At 38.3% G+C, this 20,080-nt stretch overlaps 3 protein-coding genes across 3 annotated transcripts; 1 reads left to right on the forward strand and 2 right to left on the reverse strand.

Moving 5' to 3' along the window:
- The first annotated feature begins 6,104 nt into the window (after nucleotides 1-6,104).
- LOC114533234 lies at nucleotides 6,105-8,969 on the forward strand. The gene is made up of 2 exons (XM_028554736.1): nucleotides 6,105-6,841; nucleotides 7,028-8,969. The coding sequence occupies exons 1-2, from the start codon at nucleotides 6,639-6,641 to the stop codon at nucleotides 8,967-8,969; spliced, it is 2,145 nt and encodes a 714-aa protein (XP_028410537.1). The 5' UTR covers nucleotides 6,105-6,638.
- A 5,884-nt stretch (nucleotides 8,970-14,853) lies between these two features.
- LOC114533235 lies at nucleotides 14,854-17,058 on the reverse strand. Its single transcript, XM_028554737.1, has one exon. It carries the CDS (start codon nucleotides 17,056-17,058, stop codon nucleotides 14,854-14,856), a length of 2,205 nt encoding a protein of 734 aa, XP_028410538.1.
- A 253-nt stretch (nucleotides 17,059-17,311) lies between these two features.
- LOC114533268 lies at nucleotides 17,312-18,289 on the reverse strand. Its single transcript, XM_028554769.1, has 2 exons — nucleotides 17,702-18,289; nucleotides 17,312-17,491 (listed from the first exon to the last, which is right to left on the reverse strand). Exons 1-2 carry the CDS (start codon nucleotides 18,210-18,212, stop codon nucleotides 17,316-17,318), a joined length of 687 nt encoding a protein of 228 aa, XP_028410570.1. The 5' UTR covers nucleotides 18,213-18,289; the 3' UTR covers nucleotides 17,312-17,315.
- Between the last annotated feature and the right edge of the window lie 1,791 nt (nucleotides 18,290-20,080).

Here is a 20,080-nt window from a genome sequence, read left to right on the forward strand (position 1 = left end):
TACCAAAGGAGGAATTTTAAAATTCTTAATTTTTGTTTCGAGTTTGAATAACAATACCACGCTTAGATACCATGACTAAAATTTTTGGTAATCAGTCTGCATGATGCTTATATAAACACCAGCAAAAGGTGTTCCTAAGCCAAAGAGACTATTTCTGCAGCAAAATCGAAGAGTGCATGCGCTCAGTCTAAAAACACTAAGCAAAGTTGGAATTTAATCAACCACCTGATCGGTAAAAATATCAAATCAAACACTATATCCCAACTTAAAATAGACAATTCTGTCATCTCAGACGACAAATTGAAATCTGAGGCGTTTAATGATTTTTTTGTCAATATCGGGGTAAAACGTGCAGATAAACCCGAAGACAATTCCCCAAACACAAATTCTCACGGTCGTGAAGACCTTAGGCCTAACCCTACTTTTGACTCACATCTTCCTTTCAATTTTTCTGAAATTAATGAGGAGGAAGTAATACATCAATTGCGAAGTCTCAAAATCTCAAAATCCACAGGATTAGACAACATCCCTGCCAAAGCTTTAAAAATTTCTGCGGATATTGTTGGCCCGTCATTAACCAGGATATTTAATCTTTCTATTGAAAAGGTCAATATGTTGATGAGTGGAAAAAAGCCTGGGTTACTCCTATTTACAAATCTGATGATAGGTTAAAGCGCGAAAACTATCGCCCTATATCAATCCTACCTATCGTCTGTAAAATACTTGAGAGATGTGTTTTTAATCAAATCTACAAATTTCTTAATGACAATTCGCTCCTCTCAAAATATCAACATGGTTTCCGGCCTAAACACTCAACTCTTACTGCCCTGACTCAGATGTGCGATGCTCTCTACGAAAATATGGACAATGGTCTAGTGAGTGGCATCGTTTTTCTAGATATTCGTAAAGCCTTTGATTCACTTGATCATAATATTTTACTTCATAAATTAAAAGACCAATTTGGAATATCGGGCACTTGAGTTGAGATGGTGTTGATTCTTACTTAACTGCTAGGGAACAAGTCTGCATTGTCAATAATATAATGTCATCGTCAAAAAGGACTGTTTCTGGGGTGCCGCAGGGATCTATCTTAGGTCCCCTGTTATTTTTACTTTACATTAATGATTTACCCGATTGCCTTCAAAAAACTACTCCTCATCTATATGCCGATGATACCCAAATTTGTTGCAGTTCTAACAGTTTGTCTGAATTAACCGAAAACCTTAATCATGATTTGAATAGAATTGGCGAATGGCTTTCTAGAAATAAACTACAACACCATCCAACTAAGACTAAAATAATGTTGTCGGCTCCAAACATCGTATTAGGTCAATATACCTCTGATATTTCACTGACATTGAATAACCAACGGATCTCCAGAGTTCACTCATTTACATGTTTGGGGCTCGAACTAGACGAAAATCTTACCTGGAGTCCACATATTCAGGCGATTTGCAAAAAAGTTGGTGCAGGTTTGGGCACATTGAGACGTATTAAACCAATCGCACCAAAACCTCTCTCCAAACAATTTATCGGCTCTGATTCAGCCGTACTTTGATTATTGTTCTCCTATTTGGGGTGTCTGTGATCAAAACTTAAGAGATAAACTCCAAAAATTTCAAAACCGTGCAGCCCGAATCATAACCGGTGCGAGTTACGACATAGATCTGCTTGATGTTCTTCGATCTCTTGATTGGGACAACTTAGAGACAAGACGACGTACTAAATCAATACTAATGTACAAAGTCTTGAACAACTACGTAGGCCCCACGTTGAAAGAAACCTTGATTAGACGCAATCAAATGCAAACTAACTATGAACTTAGAAATAGTCATACAGATCTGGCTCTTCCTAAGCCAAAAAGAGAATTTTTAAAAAAGAGCTTTAAATATAGTGGAGCTAAGTTATGGAATAGTCTCCCTATCAACACCAGACTGGCTGAGTCCATTCATGCATTCAAAAGCCAGCTGAAACGTAACTCCAACGTAACCAATATATCCTAACTATAATATCCGGGGTCACACTAACTTGTACATAGTCATTATATATTTTCCTACATTTTTGTAATTTTTAATCTTGTAGACACCCCCCGTGGAAATCAACTTATTGTTGTCGGGGCTAGTGTCTTTAAATAAAGTTTTACATACATACATACATACAAGACCAGGAATGCAAATAAAAGTCAATACACTTTAACATCAAGATTACAGGTTCAAAAGCCATGCCTAGGCTAATTAACGTCATAGGAAGTCTCAATTCTCCAAACAAAGTCGATATAGAATAACGTGTGCGGAATTCATCGCGCGTTCGTTGGAAATAATATAAGTAAAACCTAGTGTGAAATGAGTGATTTTTTTCGTGAGAAGATAATAAGTATAAAATTGTGACGTGTGTTCTGATTGGTGGAAACCAGTGTTTGGATCAGGCTATCCAAACACGGAAATTTATTTCGCTTATGCCAGTTATAGAAATCAAACTTGGAGCACTACCTTGTTGTAATTATTTTTAAAAACAATTACTTAATGACTCCCAGCACTTGGGAATGTTGCTTGAGTTAAGAAAAGCTCGCAAAATCACTCGCCTTCGGGTCATGTTTCGCGCGCTTTTCCTCACTCTCACAACATTCGCGCGTGTATGGATCATGCAGGCCAACCAAACACGGAAACCATTTATAATTGTTTATTACTTAATAATATTATCATATTATTATCTTCTTTATTTATTTTGTGTACATATCTTGGATGTAAAGTATATGTAAATTATATTTCATTGTGTCTGAAGAAGACTTTGTAATATAATAGACACTTCCCAGATTTGCTTGAGTGTACACAAAACAATAGCTTGGAAACGAGGCGGGTTGGACAATGTAATCTATTTTTAGTGGACTGGTTTTCATTGACCGAGAACAAATTAGGGAAGTGTCTATAAAGTTGAAAATTTACACTTACTTCGCCTTTCTTGTTTTAATTCATATCTTGAATTCAAGATAGCTTTCTTCTTCGGAATTTGTTTCTTTTTATATACCATACAACACTACAACATGCATGTAACAATGTCTGCTAATGGCATATTGTTCAAATCAGTTGTATAAATAATATGTCAGTATAAATAACTAGAATTAATATACATTAATATTATTTGTTATTTTTCTATCCCTATCCTTTGCTTTTCTTTTTGTCTCGTCTTTCCCTTTTGATTTCTCTTGCAAATGCTACATATAAGTGGCGATTAAAATGCAATACCTTATCATAAATTGCCTTACAATTTCCTACCCTTATTAGTAGCTTTTGTAGTCTTCTTTCAATTAAAAAATTAAAAATTTAAAACTTTTTACCACTTACTTTAAATTTGCTGATCTTTTCAATTTTTTCCTTGGTCTCTCAGTACCATTTTCTAAGGATATTTTATGCAAATCTTTTGTAAACATTGCGCATAGCATTTGATATCATATATCTACATAATTATGTAAATAGCTACTTCACAAACCTTCAAGCGTAGTGTCTTCAAATTCCAAAACACTAAAACTATAAGTATCATCCGGATTACAATCATTCATGTCTTCTTCAAATTCTGGACTAAGACTTTCAATTTTTACACTTTCTGAATCAGAATCTGGGGGGACCCACATTTCTGTACCAGGATCCTCCAAGCCCGTGAAATGGACTTCTTGGTGTTTTGTGTTATCCTGCATCAATTCTCTCTCTTTTACATCTAGTAATAAAATACCTCAGTTTTTTCAAAAACCATGTGCGTGATGCAAAATCAGACTGTTGTATTTCAAACTGTCATATATTGACTATAGTTATTATAAGTAATAGCATGGCTTTGAGGTCGATTAGCGATTAAATGTCCCCGAAAGCCGAGGCAGGTTTAGTAAAAGTTTTACTAAACCTGCCGAGGCTTGAAAGACATATAATCGCTAATATTTTTCGCTCATATCACACAATACAATTGGAATAGCTTGTTTATTATATTTAGATCTTAGTTAATATTGCTATCTTCTTATTTAGAATAGATAATCGAACTGACAATTTTTGGTATATAATTAGTTAATTGTAATCTAGGGACCTTAAACAAAAGCCCTATGGTTTCTAGAAGGTTCCTAGCCCTACTATGTAAATATTTTCTTCTAATTACTGGTTACATGTAAATAGATATGGGCGAAAAAATTAAAAAAAATATATATATATTATGGGTACCGAGACAATAAGAATACTTTTATAGTTATTCGATGTGCTGGGATATAAATAAATAACAAAGGCGGGTATTTGGCATAAACATTAGGTACGATTGGTTAGTAATCGTCCCTAATGTATATGCATCGGGTTATTTAGTTGTTAATCGGTACTAGTAAAACAAAGGATTTCGAGGCAGCCATGATATTACATGACATATAAATTATATTAGTACTTGTTTTCAAAATACTTTAGTTAAATTCTGAAAAGTATGTTCAGATTTTGCAAGAAGTAATGAGCATATTTGAATTACCTTTTACAGCTTTTTTAAATCTTCTTCTATTCAAGTGTTGTCTGATGTGATTTGGTAGATTGTTAAGATATCGTTTTATTCGTTTAGTTAGTTTGCAATACAGTTGTCCTCTAAGAAGAATTTAAATTACAATTTTACAATTCAATGACAGTTTAATAAATATGTCAGCGGAAATTGCCACCCCCAACCTTGTACCTACGATTTCCCTTCAAAAGGTTGCCCATCCCTAGAGAGAGCAGGAATTTTTTTTACTTTAGTTGGTGTATGCTGATGTACAGTACTGTACATGCATACTTTGAAAATGACACAACGTCAAAGAATATCACAAGAGGACAAAGGACGGTTGGTTAGAGCATTCGAGGAACAAGATTAAGACTACCTGGCTTTGGCTGATACATTAGCTATAAATCGGTCAACTGCCAGGAGTATAATCGCTCGATATCTGTGCGAAGGACGATTTGAAAAACAACCACGTGGAGGCCGCCGCAATGTTCGATTTGATGAAAAAATGACAAGATGTATTCAAAGAATTGTAGATGAAAGTAGTATAGAGAGTGGGGGTTCTACGTCGGGTGGTGCGGGTGGTGCGCCTTGCACCACACGTGACGTCACCAACGGCTGAACATTATTAATTTATTCCAATTTTGCGTTAAATTTTTTAATAATTTTGCATTGCTAATGCACTCGTTTAATGTTTATCATTATTTAGCAGTATAACCATGTGTTTATTACAGAAGAGGCCATTCCACGTAAAAGCTTTTTATGCTTTCGTTGTTCAATACGTATATAAACTTTATAGGCTTTATAGTTATACTCCTCATTGAAACCAGTGATTTATATTTGCTTACATTCTGTTTAGAGATCTTTAGAGACTTTAGAGATCTCATGCAGTTATATAATTAATCATAATTCAACGCTCTGCCTGTTTTTACACAATGATTGTGCAATAATTTATTATTCATATAAGTACGCGCGGGGGCGAGGAATGGGGTAAACAAAGAAGCGTAAATACGCACAATAGCGTAAATACGCAGGATATGTTTGTTTCACAGCAATTTACTTAAATTACACAAATGCTGGTTTACTTATCACACAGTGTCAATCGGTTAAAAGATATCTTTGTTGCTCAGGCGTCTAAGTATCAGCAAACCCCGAAGCAAGCTCTCCTTTATCGTTGAATAACTCGTCGTTTCGCCAGTCCTTCATGAAACTTTGGCGTTGTTCAGGGGTCCAAGAATCTGTCAGGTTCGCAGCAATACCATATCGCCCATTCTCCACTTCCCATCGAAGTAAACGACTCATAATTTCTATATTCTTCTCAAACAGAAGATCCCTTTCCATATCAGTCATAGCGACTTTCCAAAGTTCGTAAGCTCAGCCACAGTTGTCTGGTGGTGCGGGTGGTGCGCCTTGCACCACACGTGACGTCACCAACGGCTGAACATTATTAATTTATTCCAATTTTGCGTTAAATTTTTTAATATTTTTGCATTGCTAATGCACTCGTTTAATGTTTATCATTATTTAGCAGTATAACCAAGGGTTTTTTACAGAAGAGGCCATTCCATGTAAAAGCGTTTTATGCTGCTTTCAATACATATATAAACTTTATAGGCTTTATAGTTATACTCCTCATTGAAACCAGTGATTTATATTTGCTTATAATCTGTTTAGAGATCTTTAGAGGCTTTAGAGATCTCATGCAGTTACATCATTAATCATAATTTAACGCTCTGCCGCTTTTACATAATGATTAGCCAATGAATTCTAATTATGTATGCGTATATCATAATATTTACACCGTATCCTAGCAACCCATGGTTGAACTGCAGGCAAGATCGAGCGCGTTTGAATATAAACTTTAAACGCATGCGCAAAATTACATATGATCCGAAATATTCATGTTTGCACCACAAGCCGCAGGAGCATTTTAGCTGCATATAATCTAACAAATTTTGCAAATATAAAGTTGAAATTGTAAACTGCGACAAGAGGCTGCTAAAGAGTAAAGCGTAAAGAGGTTAAAGAGAGTTACTTCAAGGTAAGATGTTGAATAGTTTATTTTATTGCGAATTACATAAACTGATATGATATAATAAGTGCAAAGAAGTCGATTCCTAGTAGTTGCTGTGCCCTTGCTGCCTGCACCTATGAAGAAATATCTGAGGTGCCCCTTGGGAAAGTCATGCAACGAACGGAGAAGCGGATTCCTAGTAGTTGCTGTGCCCTTGTTGGCTGTACCTATGAAGAAATATCTGAGGTGCCCCTTGGGAAAGTCATGTGACGAACGGAGAAGCCGATTCCTAGTAGTTGCTGTGCCCTTGTTGGCTGTACCTATGAAGAAATATCTGAGGTACCCCTTGGGAAAGTCATGCAACGAACGGTTTAGTAAAGTTGTTGCGGTTGTCAGCTGAATCATTTACGATATATAAATGTGACGAAGTCACTTTTATTACGCCATTCAGGTAGTTGCTATGCCCTTGCAAGCTGTGAAATTGCTTGCTACATTGATTTAGTATTTTTTTCACCCTGTCTATAGAATGGATTATGCCTGCAAGACTTGTTCGAAGAAGTTCACTCAGTTGAGAAGTTTAATTCGCCACGAACGCTCTACCCATGGAGAAAAGAAGTTATTTATCTGTGAACAGTGCAATGAGTCTTTTACACGAAGAGATGCTGTCAAACGGCATGAAAAGCGTCATCAAAAGATCACTACGTATACCTGTAACAACTGTAGAAAAGAATTCTACCGTCACGACAAATTAGTGGAACATCAAATTCCTTGTCAAGGAAATCCCTTAAAACGAAGACCTGATGAAGATGATAGCGGTCCAGTTCCAAAGAAGGCACGAGCTGATATTCAAATTGGAAAAGGGGAAACAGCTAGCCAGGTTGAAGAAAACGACAACAACCCTTGCGGTTCAACAACAGCTTTTGAAGATTCCTTGAAGAAAATCGAACTGAGACCACGAAAAAACCAAAAACACGACATGTCTCAGTTCTTGCGTGGTAAGACAAAGCCCATTTTGAATCACCTTTCGAAAGAGTTGGGAAAGAAACGGGGTATTAAATGGTTTGTTAACGTTAAAGTACGGTTTGTAAAACATAAACCCGATGGCGAAGATTTAATAACCGAGCCTCATTTTCGCAGTCTCTGTATGAAAACAGTTAATCAGCACGAACTGTCTAATCAACTGGATGAAGCGAAGCAGAAAATTGTCCAGTCGCTGGTGTTATTTCAAAAAGAAGGAAGTGGTTGGATATTAGACGAAATCCTTCATCTTGACCTTTGCATGGCCAAGTATACTCCAGTAAAAGGATCCAGTTACGTCCCACTACCTAGAACTATTGCAGGAAAGAAAGCAGTGATCAACGTTAAGAATTCCGACAACAAATGCTTCATGTGGGCCGTCCTTGCTGCTCTTCATCCTATTCACTGGAAGAATAACCCGGAAAGATTACATCACTATGAAAATTTTCAAGATGAATTAAATTTTAATGGTATTGAATTTCCCGTGACTATTGATAAAATTAACAGATTCGAAAAGCAGAACAATATCTCAATTAACGTTATTGGCTTTGAAGATAAAATACTATTCCCAATCTACGTAACGAAAGAGCGCTTCAACAATCATGTTGACTTGTTGCTATACTCTGAAGGTAATGCGAGACATTACTGCCTCATTAAAAATTTAAACAAATTGCTCTACAGTCAAAACCATCATAAAGCACGGATGTTTTACTGCCGCTATTGCTTTCATGGATTTATCCGCGAAGACTTGCTTCAAGAGCATGAACCACACTGCTGTCAACATGCAGCTCAACGCATCGAACTCCCGACTGAAGAGAATGCTCAACTGTTCTTTAAAGACTACCATAAACAGTTGAAAGTTCCGTTTGCGATTTACGCCGACTTCGAAAGTCTTACCACCAAGATCAACTCAGTTAATCCTAATCCTGAAAAATCCTCCACTGAGAAATACCAAAACCACCAACCTTATGGATTTTCCTACATTGTTGTATCCGACCATGAGAAGTATTGTAAAGCGCCTGTAGTTTATCGTGGAGAAGACGCAGTCGACGAATTTTTGAAGTGTTTAGAAGAAGAGCAGAAATATATTCAAGAGAAACTGGATTGGATCGAGCCCATGCGAATTGAGAGAGAAGAAGAGCAAGCGTTTCAAGATGCAGTCCATTGTCATATTTGTGGATATGAATTGGGTTCTGACCGTGTTCGTGACCATTGTCATCTTTCTGGAAAGTACCGCGGAGCTGCGCACAACGATTGCAATTTGAACTATAGTTTTACCGGCCGAATTCCTGTTATTCTTCACAATCTACGTGGGTATGATTCTCATCTCATAATGCAAGGACTTGGTAAACTCAAAGAGAAGAAGATCAACTGCATTCCAAACAACACCGAAAAGTACATCTCCTTCTCCATCGATAATATGGATTATATCGACTCCTACAATTCATGAATGCATCGTTGGAGAAGCTAGTATCTAATCTAGCAAAGGACGGCGTTGAAAAGTTCCCCGTTCTAAAGAAATAATCGACAGCGACAAAATATCCCTTCTGCTAAGAAAAGGCATCTACCCCTACGACTACATGGATTGTACAGAGAGATTCAATGAACCAACCTTACCATCGAAGGAATCCTTCTACAACGTGTTGAACGACGAACATATTTCAGACGAAGATTACGCACACGCGACGAATGTATTTAACAGTTTGCCTGTCGGAACATGGGTGATTACCATGATCTGTACTTACGTCGGACGTTCTTCTCCTTGCGGATGTGTTTGAAAATTTCCGAAGCGTGTGCCTCAAAGCCTACAACTTGGATCCCTGCCACTTCTATACAAGTCCTGGTCTAGCCTGGCAAGCGTGTTTGAAAATGACTGAAGTCGAACTCGAGCTGCTGACCGATCCAGACATGTATCTATTCATCGAAGAAGGTCTTCGCGGTGGAATTTCAATGATTAGCAACCGCTATGGTAAAGCCAACAATCCATACGTTCCCGATTATGACCCAGAACAAGAGACCTCCTACGTGATGTATCTTGACGCTAACAACCTCTATGGCTGGGCTATGTCGCAACCTCTACCCACGGGTGAGTTTGACTGGCTAACCGACCAAGAGATTGCAGAACTTGACATCACGGACGTTGCGGACGATGACGATGAAGGCTACATATTGGAAGTAGACCTACACTATCCGTCCGAATTACACGATCTTCACAACGATTATCCTCTAGCACCTGAGAAAATGAAGATTTCTTCAGAAATGTTGTCACCATACTGCCAGGATCTGTCGGAAAGTTTGCAACTTCGTGGTGGCGCTGTGTCTAAATTGGTGCCGAATCTACAAGACAAGATCAACTATGTGGTCCATTACCGCAATTTAAAGCAATACCTGGCACTTGGCATGAAGTTGACAAAGATCCACCGCGTTTTGGTATTCCAACAAAGCCCATGGTTAAAGACCTACATCGATTTCAACACCGAGAAACGAAAACATGCAGCAAACGACTTCGAGAAAGATTTCTACAAGTTGATGAATAACTCGGTGTTCGGCAAAACCATGGAGAATTTGAGAAAGCGCGTTAACGTCAAGCTCGTCAACGATAAGACGAAACTATCGAAATTGATAGCATCTCCTCCTTTGACTACTTCCGCATATTCTCAGAGGAGTTGGCAGCTGTCAACATGAAGAAGACGAAGCTTTACCTAAACCGCCCCATCTACGTCGGATTCACCATCCTGGATCTCTCCAAAGTACTCATGTATCAGTTTCACTACGAGTACATGAAACCCAAGTATGAGTACAACGCAAAGTTGTTGTTCACAGACACGGATAGCCTTTGTTACGAGATTAAGACCGACGACGTTTATCAAGACATGTTGCAAGACATCGATCTCTTTGACACATCCGAATACGCACGAGACCATCCACTGCACAGCCTGACGAACAAGAAAGTCCTTGGCAAAATGAAAGATGAAACGAATGGCATACCCATCCAAGAGTTTGTTGGTTTGCGACCGAAGATGTACTCCATTCTCTATACCGAAAACGACAAGCAAGTGGAGAAGAAAACGGCTAAAGGAATAAAGAAGTCCGTCACGAAACGAAAGCTTCGGCACACCAACTACAAGGAATGTTTGTTTGATAAGAAACGGACAATGGCCAGCATGAATCAGATTCGAAGTGAACGCCATGAAATCTACTCCATTAAATTGAACAAGATTGGTCTTAGCCCTTATGACGACAAACGCTATATTCTAAACGATGGAGTGAACACTCTTGCTTATGGACATTACCAAATCATAAGCACAGACGAGTGAAATATCAAGTTTTATTGTTGTTGAACAATACATAAGTTATACGTTTTAAACTTATAAATCATTGCAATTGCATGAAATACAAAGTTATGTTACAATGTTACGTGTTTATAAAGTTGAAGTTACATGTTTATTTATATTAAGAGGAGGTTTTTTCTATGTGTGGAAAATGCTCAAACCTTATAAAATCATAATATTGTACGCATGCGTGGATGCATTAAGGTGTGTTTTGAAAGTTTGGTGTTGAATGTTGGGTTTACATAGAAACAAACTCTCCTCTTAAGTTACGTGTTAACGTTATAAATTGTTCTGAAAGTTAATAAATTGTTGTAAAAGTTAATAAATATTTGAAAGAAATCCTTTGATTATTCTCAGTCTTCAGTTTGTGGTATAATGATCCAGATTCTACCCCGTCTGTTTAGTCTAAAAATGCAACCATTTCGCTGGGATATTGTCCGGCTTGTCTTTTGTATGTTCAACACTGTTGTTTTTCCTCTTTAGAACTCTGGGCTTGCTGTTTTCCTTGCTTATCTTTTTGGTGCTTAATAATTCACACACCACGTCTAGCTGTCGTTTGTTCTCATGTCTGTTCTCATCATCAAGAGTGTTCTCATTTGCTCTGTTGTACACAACACATTTCCCTTTCGGCTGTAGTTTCGCTTCTTGTAGGTATTCTTCTTCTTGGTCATATCGAGCAGATGCACGTCTGCAAGATGATTTGCCAATCTTACAAGGTATTTTGCACCGCAATTGGGAACGGTACAATCACGACAAACGCGCTTCGCCATGTCTACGGTTTGAAGAACAGGATGCAAATGAGCTGTTTCCTCTGATTACTGACTTTTATTAGGGCCAATCGGGCCATAGTACAGGCCAATCGGGCCAAAAAGGCCAAAAAGGCGAAAATAGGAGACACAGCTCCTTCCAATCCCATAACCGCTTGCCAAAGCCTCATATCATTTAATCTCTTAGTATATGAACAGTTCTTTCTCGATTCTTTTACATACATCTTTCCCACTGTCTTTAGCACAGTTTTGGATGGTTTGATAGTCATAGAAGGCTTGTCTGTTTGCTCCATTCCTAATATCTTGTTTAAGTTGGTTTTATTTCGGCGTTTAAATTTATGCTGAGGCATAAAGGCTTGTCTGCATGCGGATTTGCCGTCTTATTATGAGAGTGTTTTTTTCTCGATTCTTTTACACTTCAACGTTTCCCCTGCTTTTCGGATAATCACCAATTCAGTTCGTTTGTGTATCGTAGTATAGTTAGTCGTTTGCATGAGCTTGAGTTTCTTGATCTTGTGCAGTTTGGCTTTTTTCTGATCTTTAACATTTATCTTCTTTTTAATGGCTCTTTTACGTAAATCATTTACCCCAGTTGATTTTGAGCGTAAAACCTCTTTCTTTGAAGATGCTTTAGGAGACATCGTTTTGTGTGCACACTTGCTGGCATATTGCAAACTGAGGACACAGTTTATTAAAATCACGTTATTTTACATATGATTTTTCGCAATCACAGCGCTTATGACAAAAACCTAAAAGTCTCTTCTTTTAGCATCCGTCTTCGATCTGTACAAAAATTACATCTCCAATCAGCAAGTGTATATTTGAGCAGCTCTTGACTGTCTACACAAGGTTTAATATCCGTTAGGGTTTCGATAAAAGCCTCCGTGACCTTTGTCTCTGAGATTTTTGACAACGCCCTGTCAAAATACATGCATAACTTTTCGTCTTTTTCCATATAGTGATACATTGATGTTTTGTCTGAGATAAATTTTCCATAATACAACCATCACAATTATCAACCACAAGTTGAGATATCATCATTGATATCTCTTTTGCGTAACACTTTAGCAATTTGTTTTCGATACATGAAAGCATTGAAAACGTCAAAGAGTAAAGCCCCTTACAGACGAGCAAGTTTTCTATGACAAGTTTTTATGTGACAAGTTTTGATTGTTCGTCTGTACGCGCAACTTTGACAATTTTTTCTATGACAAGTACAATTATATTTGATTTTGAACAATTGTACTTGTCATAGAAAAAATTGTCAAAGTTGCGCGTACAGACGAACAATTAAAACTTGTCACATAAAAACTTGTCATAGAAAACTTGCTCGTCTGTAAGGGGCTTTACTCTTTGACGTTTTCAATGCTTTCATGTATCGAAAACAAATTGCTAAAGTGTTACGCAAAAGAGATATCAATGATGATATCTCAACTTGTGGTTGATAATTGTAATGGTTGTATTATGGAAAATTTATCTCAGACAAAACATCAATGTATCACTATATGGAAAAAGACGAAAAGTTATGCATGTATTTTGACAAGGCGTTGTCAAAAATCTCAGAGACAAAGGTCACGGAGGCTTTTATCGAAACCCTAACGGATATTAAACCTTGTGTAGACAGTCAAGAGCTGCTCAAATATACACTTGCTGATTGGAGATGTAATTTTTGTACAGATCGAAGACGGATGCTAAAAGAAGAGACTTTTAGGTTTTTGTCATAAGCGCTGTGATTGCGAAAATCATATGTATGAAATAACGTGATTTTAATAAACTGTGTCCTCAGTTTGCAATATGCCAGCAAAGTGTGCACACAAAACGATGTCTCCTAAAGCATCTTCAAAGAAAGAGGTTTTACGCTCAAAATCAACTGGGGTAAATGATTTACGTAAAAGAGCCATTAAAAGAAGATAAATGTTAAAGATCAGAAAAAAGCCAAACTGCACAAATCAAGAAACTCAAGCTCAAGCGAACGACTAACTATACTACGATACACAAACGAACTGAATTGGTGATTATCCGAAAAGCAGGGGAAACGTTGAAGTGTAAAAGAATCGAGAAAAAAACACTCACATAATAAGACGGCAAATCCGCATGCAGACAAGCCTTTATGCCTCAGCATAAATTTAAACGCCGAAATAAAACCAACTTAAACAAGATATTAGGAATGGAGCAAACAGACAAGCCTTCTATGACTATCAAACCATCCAAAACTGTGCTAAAGACAGTGGGAAAGATGTATGTAAAAGAATCGAGAAAGAACTGTTCATATACTAAGAGATTAAATGATATGAGGCTTTGGCAAGCGGTTATGGGATTGGAAGGAGCTGTGTCTCCTATTTTGGCCTTTTGGCCTTTTTGGCCCGATTGGCCTGTACTATGGCCCGATTGGCCCTAATAAAAGTCAGTAATCAGAGGAAACAGCTCATTTGCATCCTGTTCTTCAAACCGTAGACATGGCGAAGCGCGTTTGTCGTGATTGTACCGTTCCCAATTGCGGTGCAAAATACCTTGTAAGATTGGCAAATCATCTTGCGGATGTGCATCTGCTCGATATTGACCAAAGAAAGAAGTACCTACAAGAAGAAACTACAGCCGAAAGGGAAATGTGTTGTGTACAACAGAGCAAATGAGAACACTCTTGATGATGAGAACAGACATGAGAACAAACGACAGCTAGACGTGGTGTGTGAATTATTAAGCACCAAAAAGATAAGCAAGGAAAACAGCAAGCCTAGAGTTCTAAAGAGGAAAAACGACAGTGTTGAACATACAAAAGACAAGCCGAACAATATCCCAGCGAAATGGTTGCATTTTTAGACTAAACAGACGGGGTAGAATCTGGATCATTATACCACAAACTGAAGACTGAGAATAATCAAAGGATTTCTTTCAAATATTTATTAACTTTTACAACAATTTATTAACTTTCAGAACAATTTATAACTTTAACACGTAACTTAAGAGGAGAGTTTGTTTCTATGTAAACCCAACATTCAACATCAAACTTTCAAAACACACCTTAATGCATCCACGCATGCGTACAATATTATGATTTTATAAGGTTTGAGCATTTTCCACATAGAAAAAACCTCCTCTTAATATAAATAAACATGTAACTTCAATTTTATAAACACGTAACATTGTAACATAATTTGTATTTCATGCAATTGCAATGATTTATAACTTTAAAACGTAACTTATGTATTGTTCAACAACAATAAAACTTGATATTTCACTCGTCTGTGCTTATGATTTGGTAATGTCCATAAGCAAGAGTGTTCACTCCATCGTTTATAATATAGCGTTTGTCGTCATAAGGGCTAAGACCAATCTTGTTCAATTTAATGGAGTAGATTTCATGGCGTTCACTTCGAATCTGATTCATGCTGGCCATTGTCCGTTTCTTATCAAACAAACATTCCTTGTAGTTGGTGTGCCGAAGCTTTCGTTTCGTGACGGACTTCTTTATTCCTTTAGCCGTTTTCTTCTCCACTTGCTTGTCGTTTTCGGTATAGAGAATGGAGTACATCTTCGGTCGCAAACCAACAAACTCTTGGATGGGTATGCCATGCGTTTCATCTTTCATTTTGCCAAGGACTTTCTTGTTCGTCAGGCTGTGCAGTGGATGGTCTCGTGCGTATTCGGATGTGTCAAAGAGATCGATGTCTTGCAACATGTCTTGATAAACGTCGTCGGTCTTAATCTCGTAACAAAGGCTATCCGTGTCTGTGAACAACAACTTTGCGTTGTACTCATACTTGGGTTTCATGTACTCGTAGTGAAACTGATACATGAGTACTTTGGAGAGATCCAGGATGGTGAATCCGACGTAGATGGGGCGGTTTAGGTAAAGCTTCGTCTTCTTCATGTTGACAGCTGCCAACTCCTCTGAGAATATGCGGAAGTAGTCAAAGGAAGGAGATGCTATCAATTTCGATAGTTTCGTCTTATCGTTGACGAGCTTGACGTTAACGCGCTTTCTCAAATTCTCCATGGTTTTGCCGAACACCGAGTTATTCATCAACTTGTAGAAATCTTTCTCGAAGTCGTTTGCTGCATGTTTTCGTTTCTCGGTGTTGAAATCGATGTAGGTCTTTAACCATGGGCTTTGTTGGAATACCAAAACGCGGTGGATCTTTGTCAACTTCATGCCAAGTGCCAGGTATTGCTTTAAATTGCGGTAATGGACCACATAGTTGATCTTGTCTTGTAGATTCGGCACCAATTTAGACACAGCGCCACCACGAAGTTGCAAACTTTCCGACAGATCCTGGCAGTATGGTGACAACATTTCTGAAGAAATCTTCATTTTCTCAGGTGCTAGAGGATAATCGTTGTGAAGATCGTGTAATTCGGACGGATAGTGTAGGTCTACTTCCAATATGTAGCCTTCATCGTCATCGTCCGCAACGTCCGTGATGTCGAGTTCTGCAATCTCTTGGTCGGTTAGCCAGTCAAACTCACCCGTGGGTAGAGGTTGCGACATAGCCCAGCCATAGAGGTTGTTAGCGTCAAGATACATCACGTAGGAGGTCTCTTGTTCTGGGTCATAATCGGGAACGTATGGATTGTTGGCTTTACCATAGCGGTTGCTAATCATTGAAATTCCACCGCGAAGACCTTCTTCGATGAATAGATACATGTCTGGATCGGTCAGCAGCTCGAGTTCGACTTCAGTCATTTTCAAACACGCTTGCCAGGCTAGACCAGGACTTGTATAGAAGTGGCAGGGATCCAAGTTGTAGGCTTTGAGGCACACGCTTCGGAAATTTTCAAACACATCCGCAAGGAGAAGAACGTCCGACGTTAAGTACAGATCATGGTAATCACCCATGTTCCGACAGGCAAACTTGTTAAATACATTCGTCGCGTGTGCGTAATCTTCGTCTGAAATATGTTCGTCGTTCAACACGTTGTAGAAGGATTCCTTCGATGGTAAGGTTGGTTCATTGAATCTCTCTGTACAATCCATGTAGTCGTAGGGGTAGATGCCTTTTCTTAGCAGAAGGGATATTTTGTCGCTGTCGATATATTTCTTTAGAACGGGGAACTTTTCAACGCCGTCCTTTGCTAGATTAGATACTAGCTTCTCCAACGATGCATTCATGAATTGTAAGGAGTCGATATAATCCATATTATCGATGGAGAAGGAGATGTACTTTTCGGTGTTGTTTGGAATGCAGTTGATCTTCTTCTCTTTGAGTTTACCAAGTCCTTGCATTATGAGATGAGAATCATACCCACGTAGATTGTGAAGAATAACAGGAATTCGGCCGGTAAAACTATAGTTCAAATTGCAATCGTTGTGCGCAGCTCCGCGGTACTTTCCAGAAAGATGACAATGGTCACGAACACGGTCAGAACCCAATTCATATCCACAAATATGACAATGGACTGCATCTTGAAACGCTTGCTCTTCTTCTCTCTCAATTCGCATGGGCTCGATCCAATCCAGTTTCTCTTGAATATATTTCTGCTCTTCTTCTAAACACTTCAAAATTCGTCGACTGCGTCTTCTCCACGATAAACTACAGGCGCTTTACAATACTTCTCATGGTCGGATACAACAATGTAGGAAAATCCACAAGGTTGGTGGTTTGGTATTTTCAGTGGAGGATTTTTCAGGATTAGGATTAACTGAGTTGATCTTGGTGGTAAGACTTTCGAAGTCGGCGTAAATCGCAAACGGAACTTTCAACTGTTTATAGTAGTCTTTAAAGAACAGTTGAGCATTCTCTTCAGTCGGGAGTTCGATGCGTTGAGCTGCATGTTGACAGCAGTGTGGTTCATGCTCTTGAAGCAAGTCTTCGCGGATAAATCCATGAAAGCAATAGCGGCAGTAAAACATCCGTGCTTTATGATGGTTTTGACTGTAGAGCAATTTGTTTAAATTTTAATGAGGCAGTAATGTCTCGCATTACCTTCAGAGTATAGCAACAAGTCAACATGATTGTTGAAGCGCTCTTTCGTTACGTAGATTGGGAATAGTACTTTATCTTCAAAGCCAATAACGTTAATTGAGATATTGTTCTGCTTTTCGAATCTGTTAATTTTATCAATAGTCACAGGAAATTCAATACCATTAAAATTTAATTCATCTTGAAAATTTTCATAGTGATGTAATCTTTCCGGGTTATTCTTCCAGTGAATAGGATGAAGAGCAGCAAGGACGGCCCACATGAAGCATTTGCTGTCGGAATTCTTAACGTTGATCACTGCTTTCTTTCCTGCAATAGTTCTAGGTAGTGGGACGTAACTGGATCCTTTTACTGGAGTATACTTGGCCATGCAAAGGTCAAGATGAAGGATTTCGTCTAATATCCAACCACTTCCTTCTTTTTGAAATAACACCAGCGACTGGACAATTTTCTGCTTCGCTTCATCCAGTTGATTAGACAGTTCGTGCTGATTAACTGTTTTCATACAGAGACTGCGAAAATGAGGCTCGGTTATTAAATCTTCGCCATCGGGTTTATGTTTTACAAACCGTACTTTAACGTTAACAAACCATTTAATACCCCGTTTCTTTCCCAACTCTTTCGAAAGGTGTTTCAAAATGGGCTTTGTCTTACCACGCAAGAACTGAGACATGTCGTGTTTTTGGTTTTTTCGTGGTCTCAGTTCGATTTTCTTCAAGGAATCTTCAAAAGCTGTTGTTGAACCGCAAGGGTTGTGTCGTTTTCTTCAACCTGGCTAGCTGTTTCCCCTTTTCCAATTTGAATATCAGCTCGTGCCTTCTTTGGAACTGGACCGCTATCATCTTCATCAGGTCTTCGTTTAAGGGATTTCCTTGACAAGGAATTTGATGTTCCACTAATTTGTCGTGACGGTAGAATTCTTTTCTACAGTTGTTACAGGTATACGTAGTGATCTTTTGATGTCGCTTTTCATGCCGTTTGACAGCATCTCTTCGTGTAAAAGACTCATTGCACTGTTCACAGATAAATAACTTCTTTTCTCCATGGGTAGAGCGTTCGTGGCGAATTAAACTTCTCAACTGAGTGAACTTCTTCGAACAAGTCTTGCAGGCATAATCCATTCTATAGACAGGGTGAAAAAATACTAAATCAATGTAGCAAGCAATTTCACAGCTTGCAAGGGCATAGCAACTACTGAATGGCGTAATAAAAGTGACTTCGTCACATTTATATATCGTAAATGATTCAGCTGACAACCGCAACAACTTTACTAAACCGTTCGTTGCATGACTTTCCCAAGGGGTACCTCAGATATTTCTTCATAGGTACAGCCAACAAGGGCACAGCAACTACTAGGAATCGGCTTCTCCGTTCGTCACATGACTTTCCCAAGGGGCACCTCAGATATTTCTTCATAGGTACAGCCAACAAGGGCACAGCAACTACTAGGAATCCGCTTCTCCGTTCGTTGCATGACTTTCCCAAGGGGCACCTCAGATATTTCTTCATAGGTGCAGGCAGCAAGGGCACAGCAACTACTAGGAATCGACTTCTTTGCACTTATTAATCATATCAGTTTATGTAATTCGCAATAAATAAACTATTCAACATCTTACCTTGAGTAACTCTCTTTAACCTCTTTACGCTTTACTCTTTAGCAGCCTCTTGTGCAGTTTACAATTTCAACTTTGTATTTGCAAAATTTGTTAGATTATATGCAGCTAAAATGCTCCTGCGGCTTGTGGTGCAAACATGAATATTTCGGATCATATGTAATTTTGCGCATGCGTTTAAAGTTTATATTCAAACGCGCTCGATCTTGCCTGCAGTTCAACCATGGGTTGCTAGGATACGGTGTAAATATTATGATATACGCATACATAATTAGAATTCATTGGCTAATCATTATGTAAAAGCGGCAGAGCGTTAAATTATGATTAATGATGTAACTGCATGAGATCTCTAAAGCCTCTAAAGATCTCTAAACAGATTATAAGCAAATATAAATCACTGGTTTCAATGAGGAGTATAACTATAAAGCCTATAAAGTTTATATATGTATTGAACACGAAAGCATAAAACGCTTTTACATGGAATGGCCTCTTCTGTAAAAAACCCTTGGTTATACTGCTAAATAATGATAAACATTAAACGAGTGCATTAGCAATGCAAAAATATTAAAAAATTTAACGCAAAATTGGAATAAATTAATAATGTTCAGCCGTTGGTGACGTCACGTGTGGTGCAAGGCGCACCACCCGCACCACCAGACAACTGTGGCTGAGCTTACGAACTTTGGAAAGTCGCTATGACTGATATGAAAGGGATCTTCTGTTTGAGAAGAATATAGAAATTATGAGTCGTTTACTTCGATGGGAAGTGGAGAATGGCGATATGGTATTGCTGCGAACCTGACAGATTCTTGGACCCCTGAACAACGCCAAAGTTTCATGAAGGACTGGCGAAACGACGAGTTATTCAACGATAAAGGAGAGCTTGCTTCGGGGTTTGCTGATACTTAGACGCCTGAGCAACAAAGAT

Source organism: Dendronephthya gigantea, unplaced genomic scaffold (genome assembly GCF_004324835.1).
Source record: "Dendronephthya gigantea isolate DGI-Jeju-01 unplaced genomic scaffold, DenGig_1.0 000088F, whole genome shotgun sequence".
Classification (NCBI taxonomy): domain Eukaryota; kingdom Metazoa; phylum Cnidaria; class Anthozoa; order Malacalcyonacea; family Nephtheidae; genus Dendronephthya; species Dendronephthya gigantea.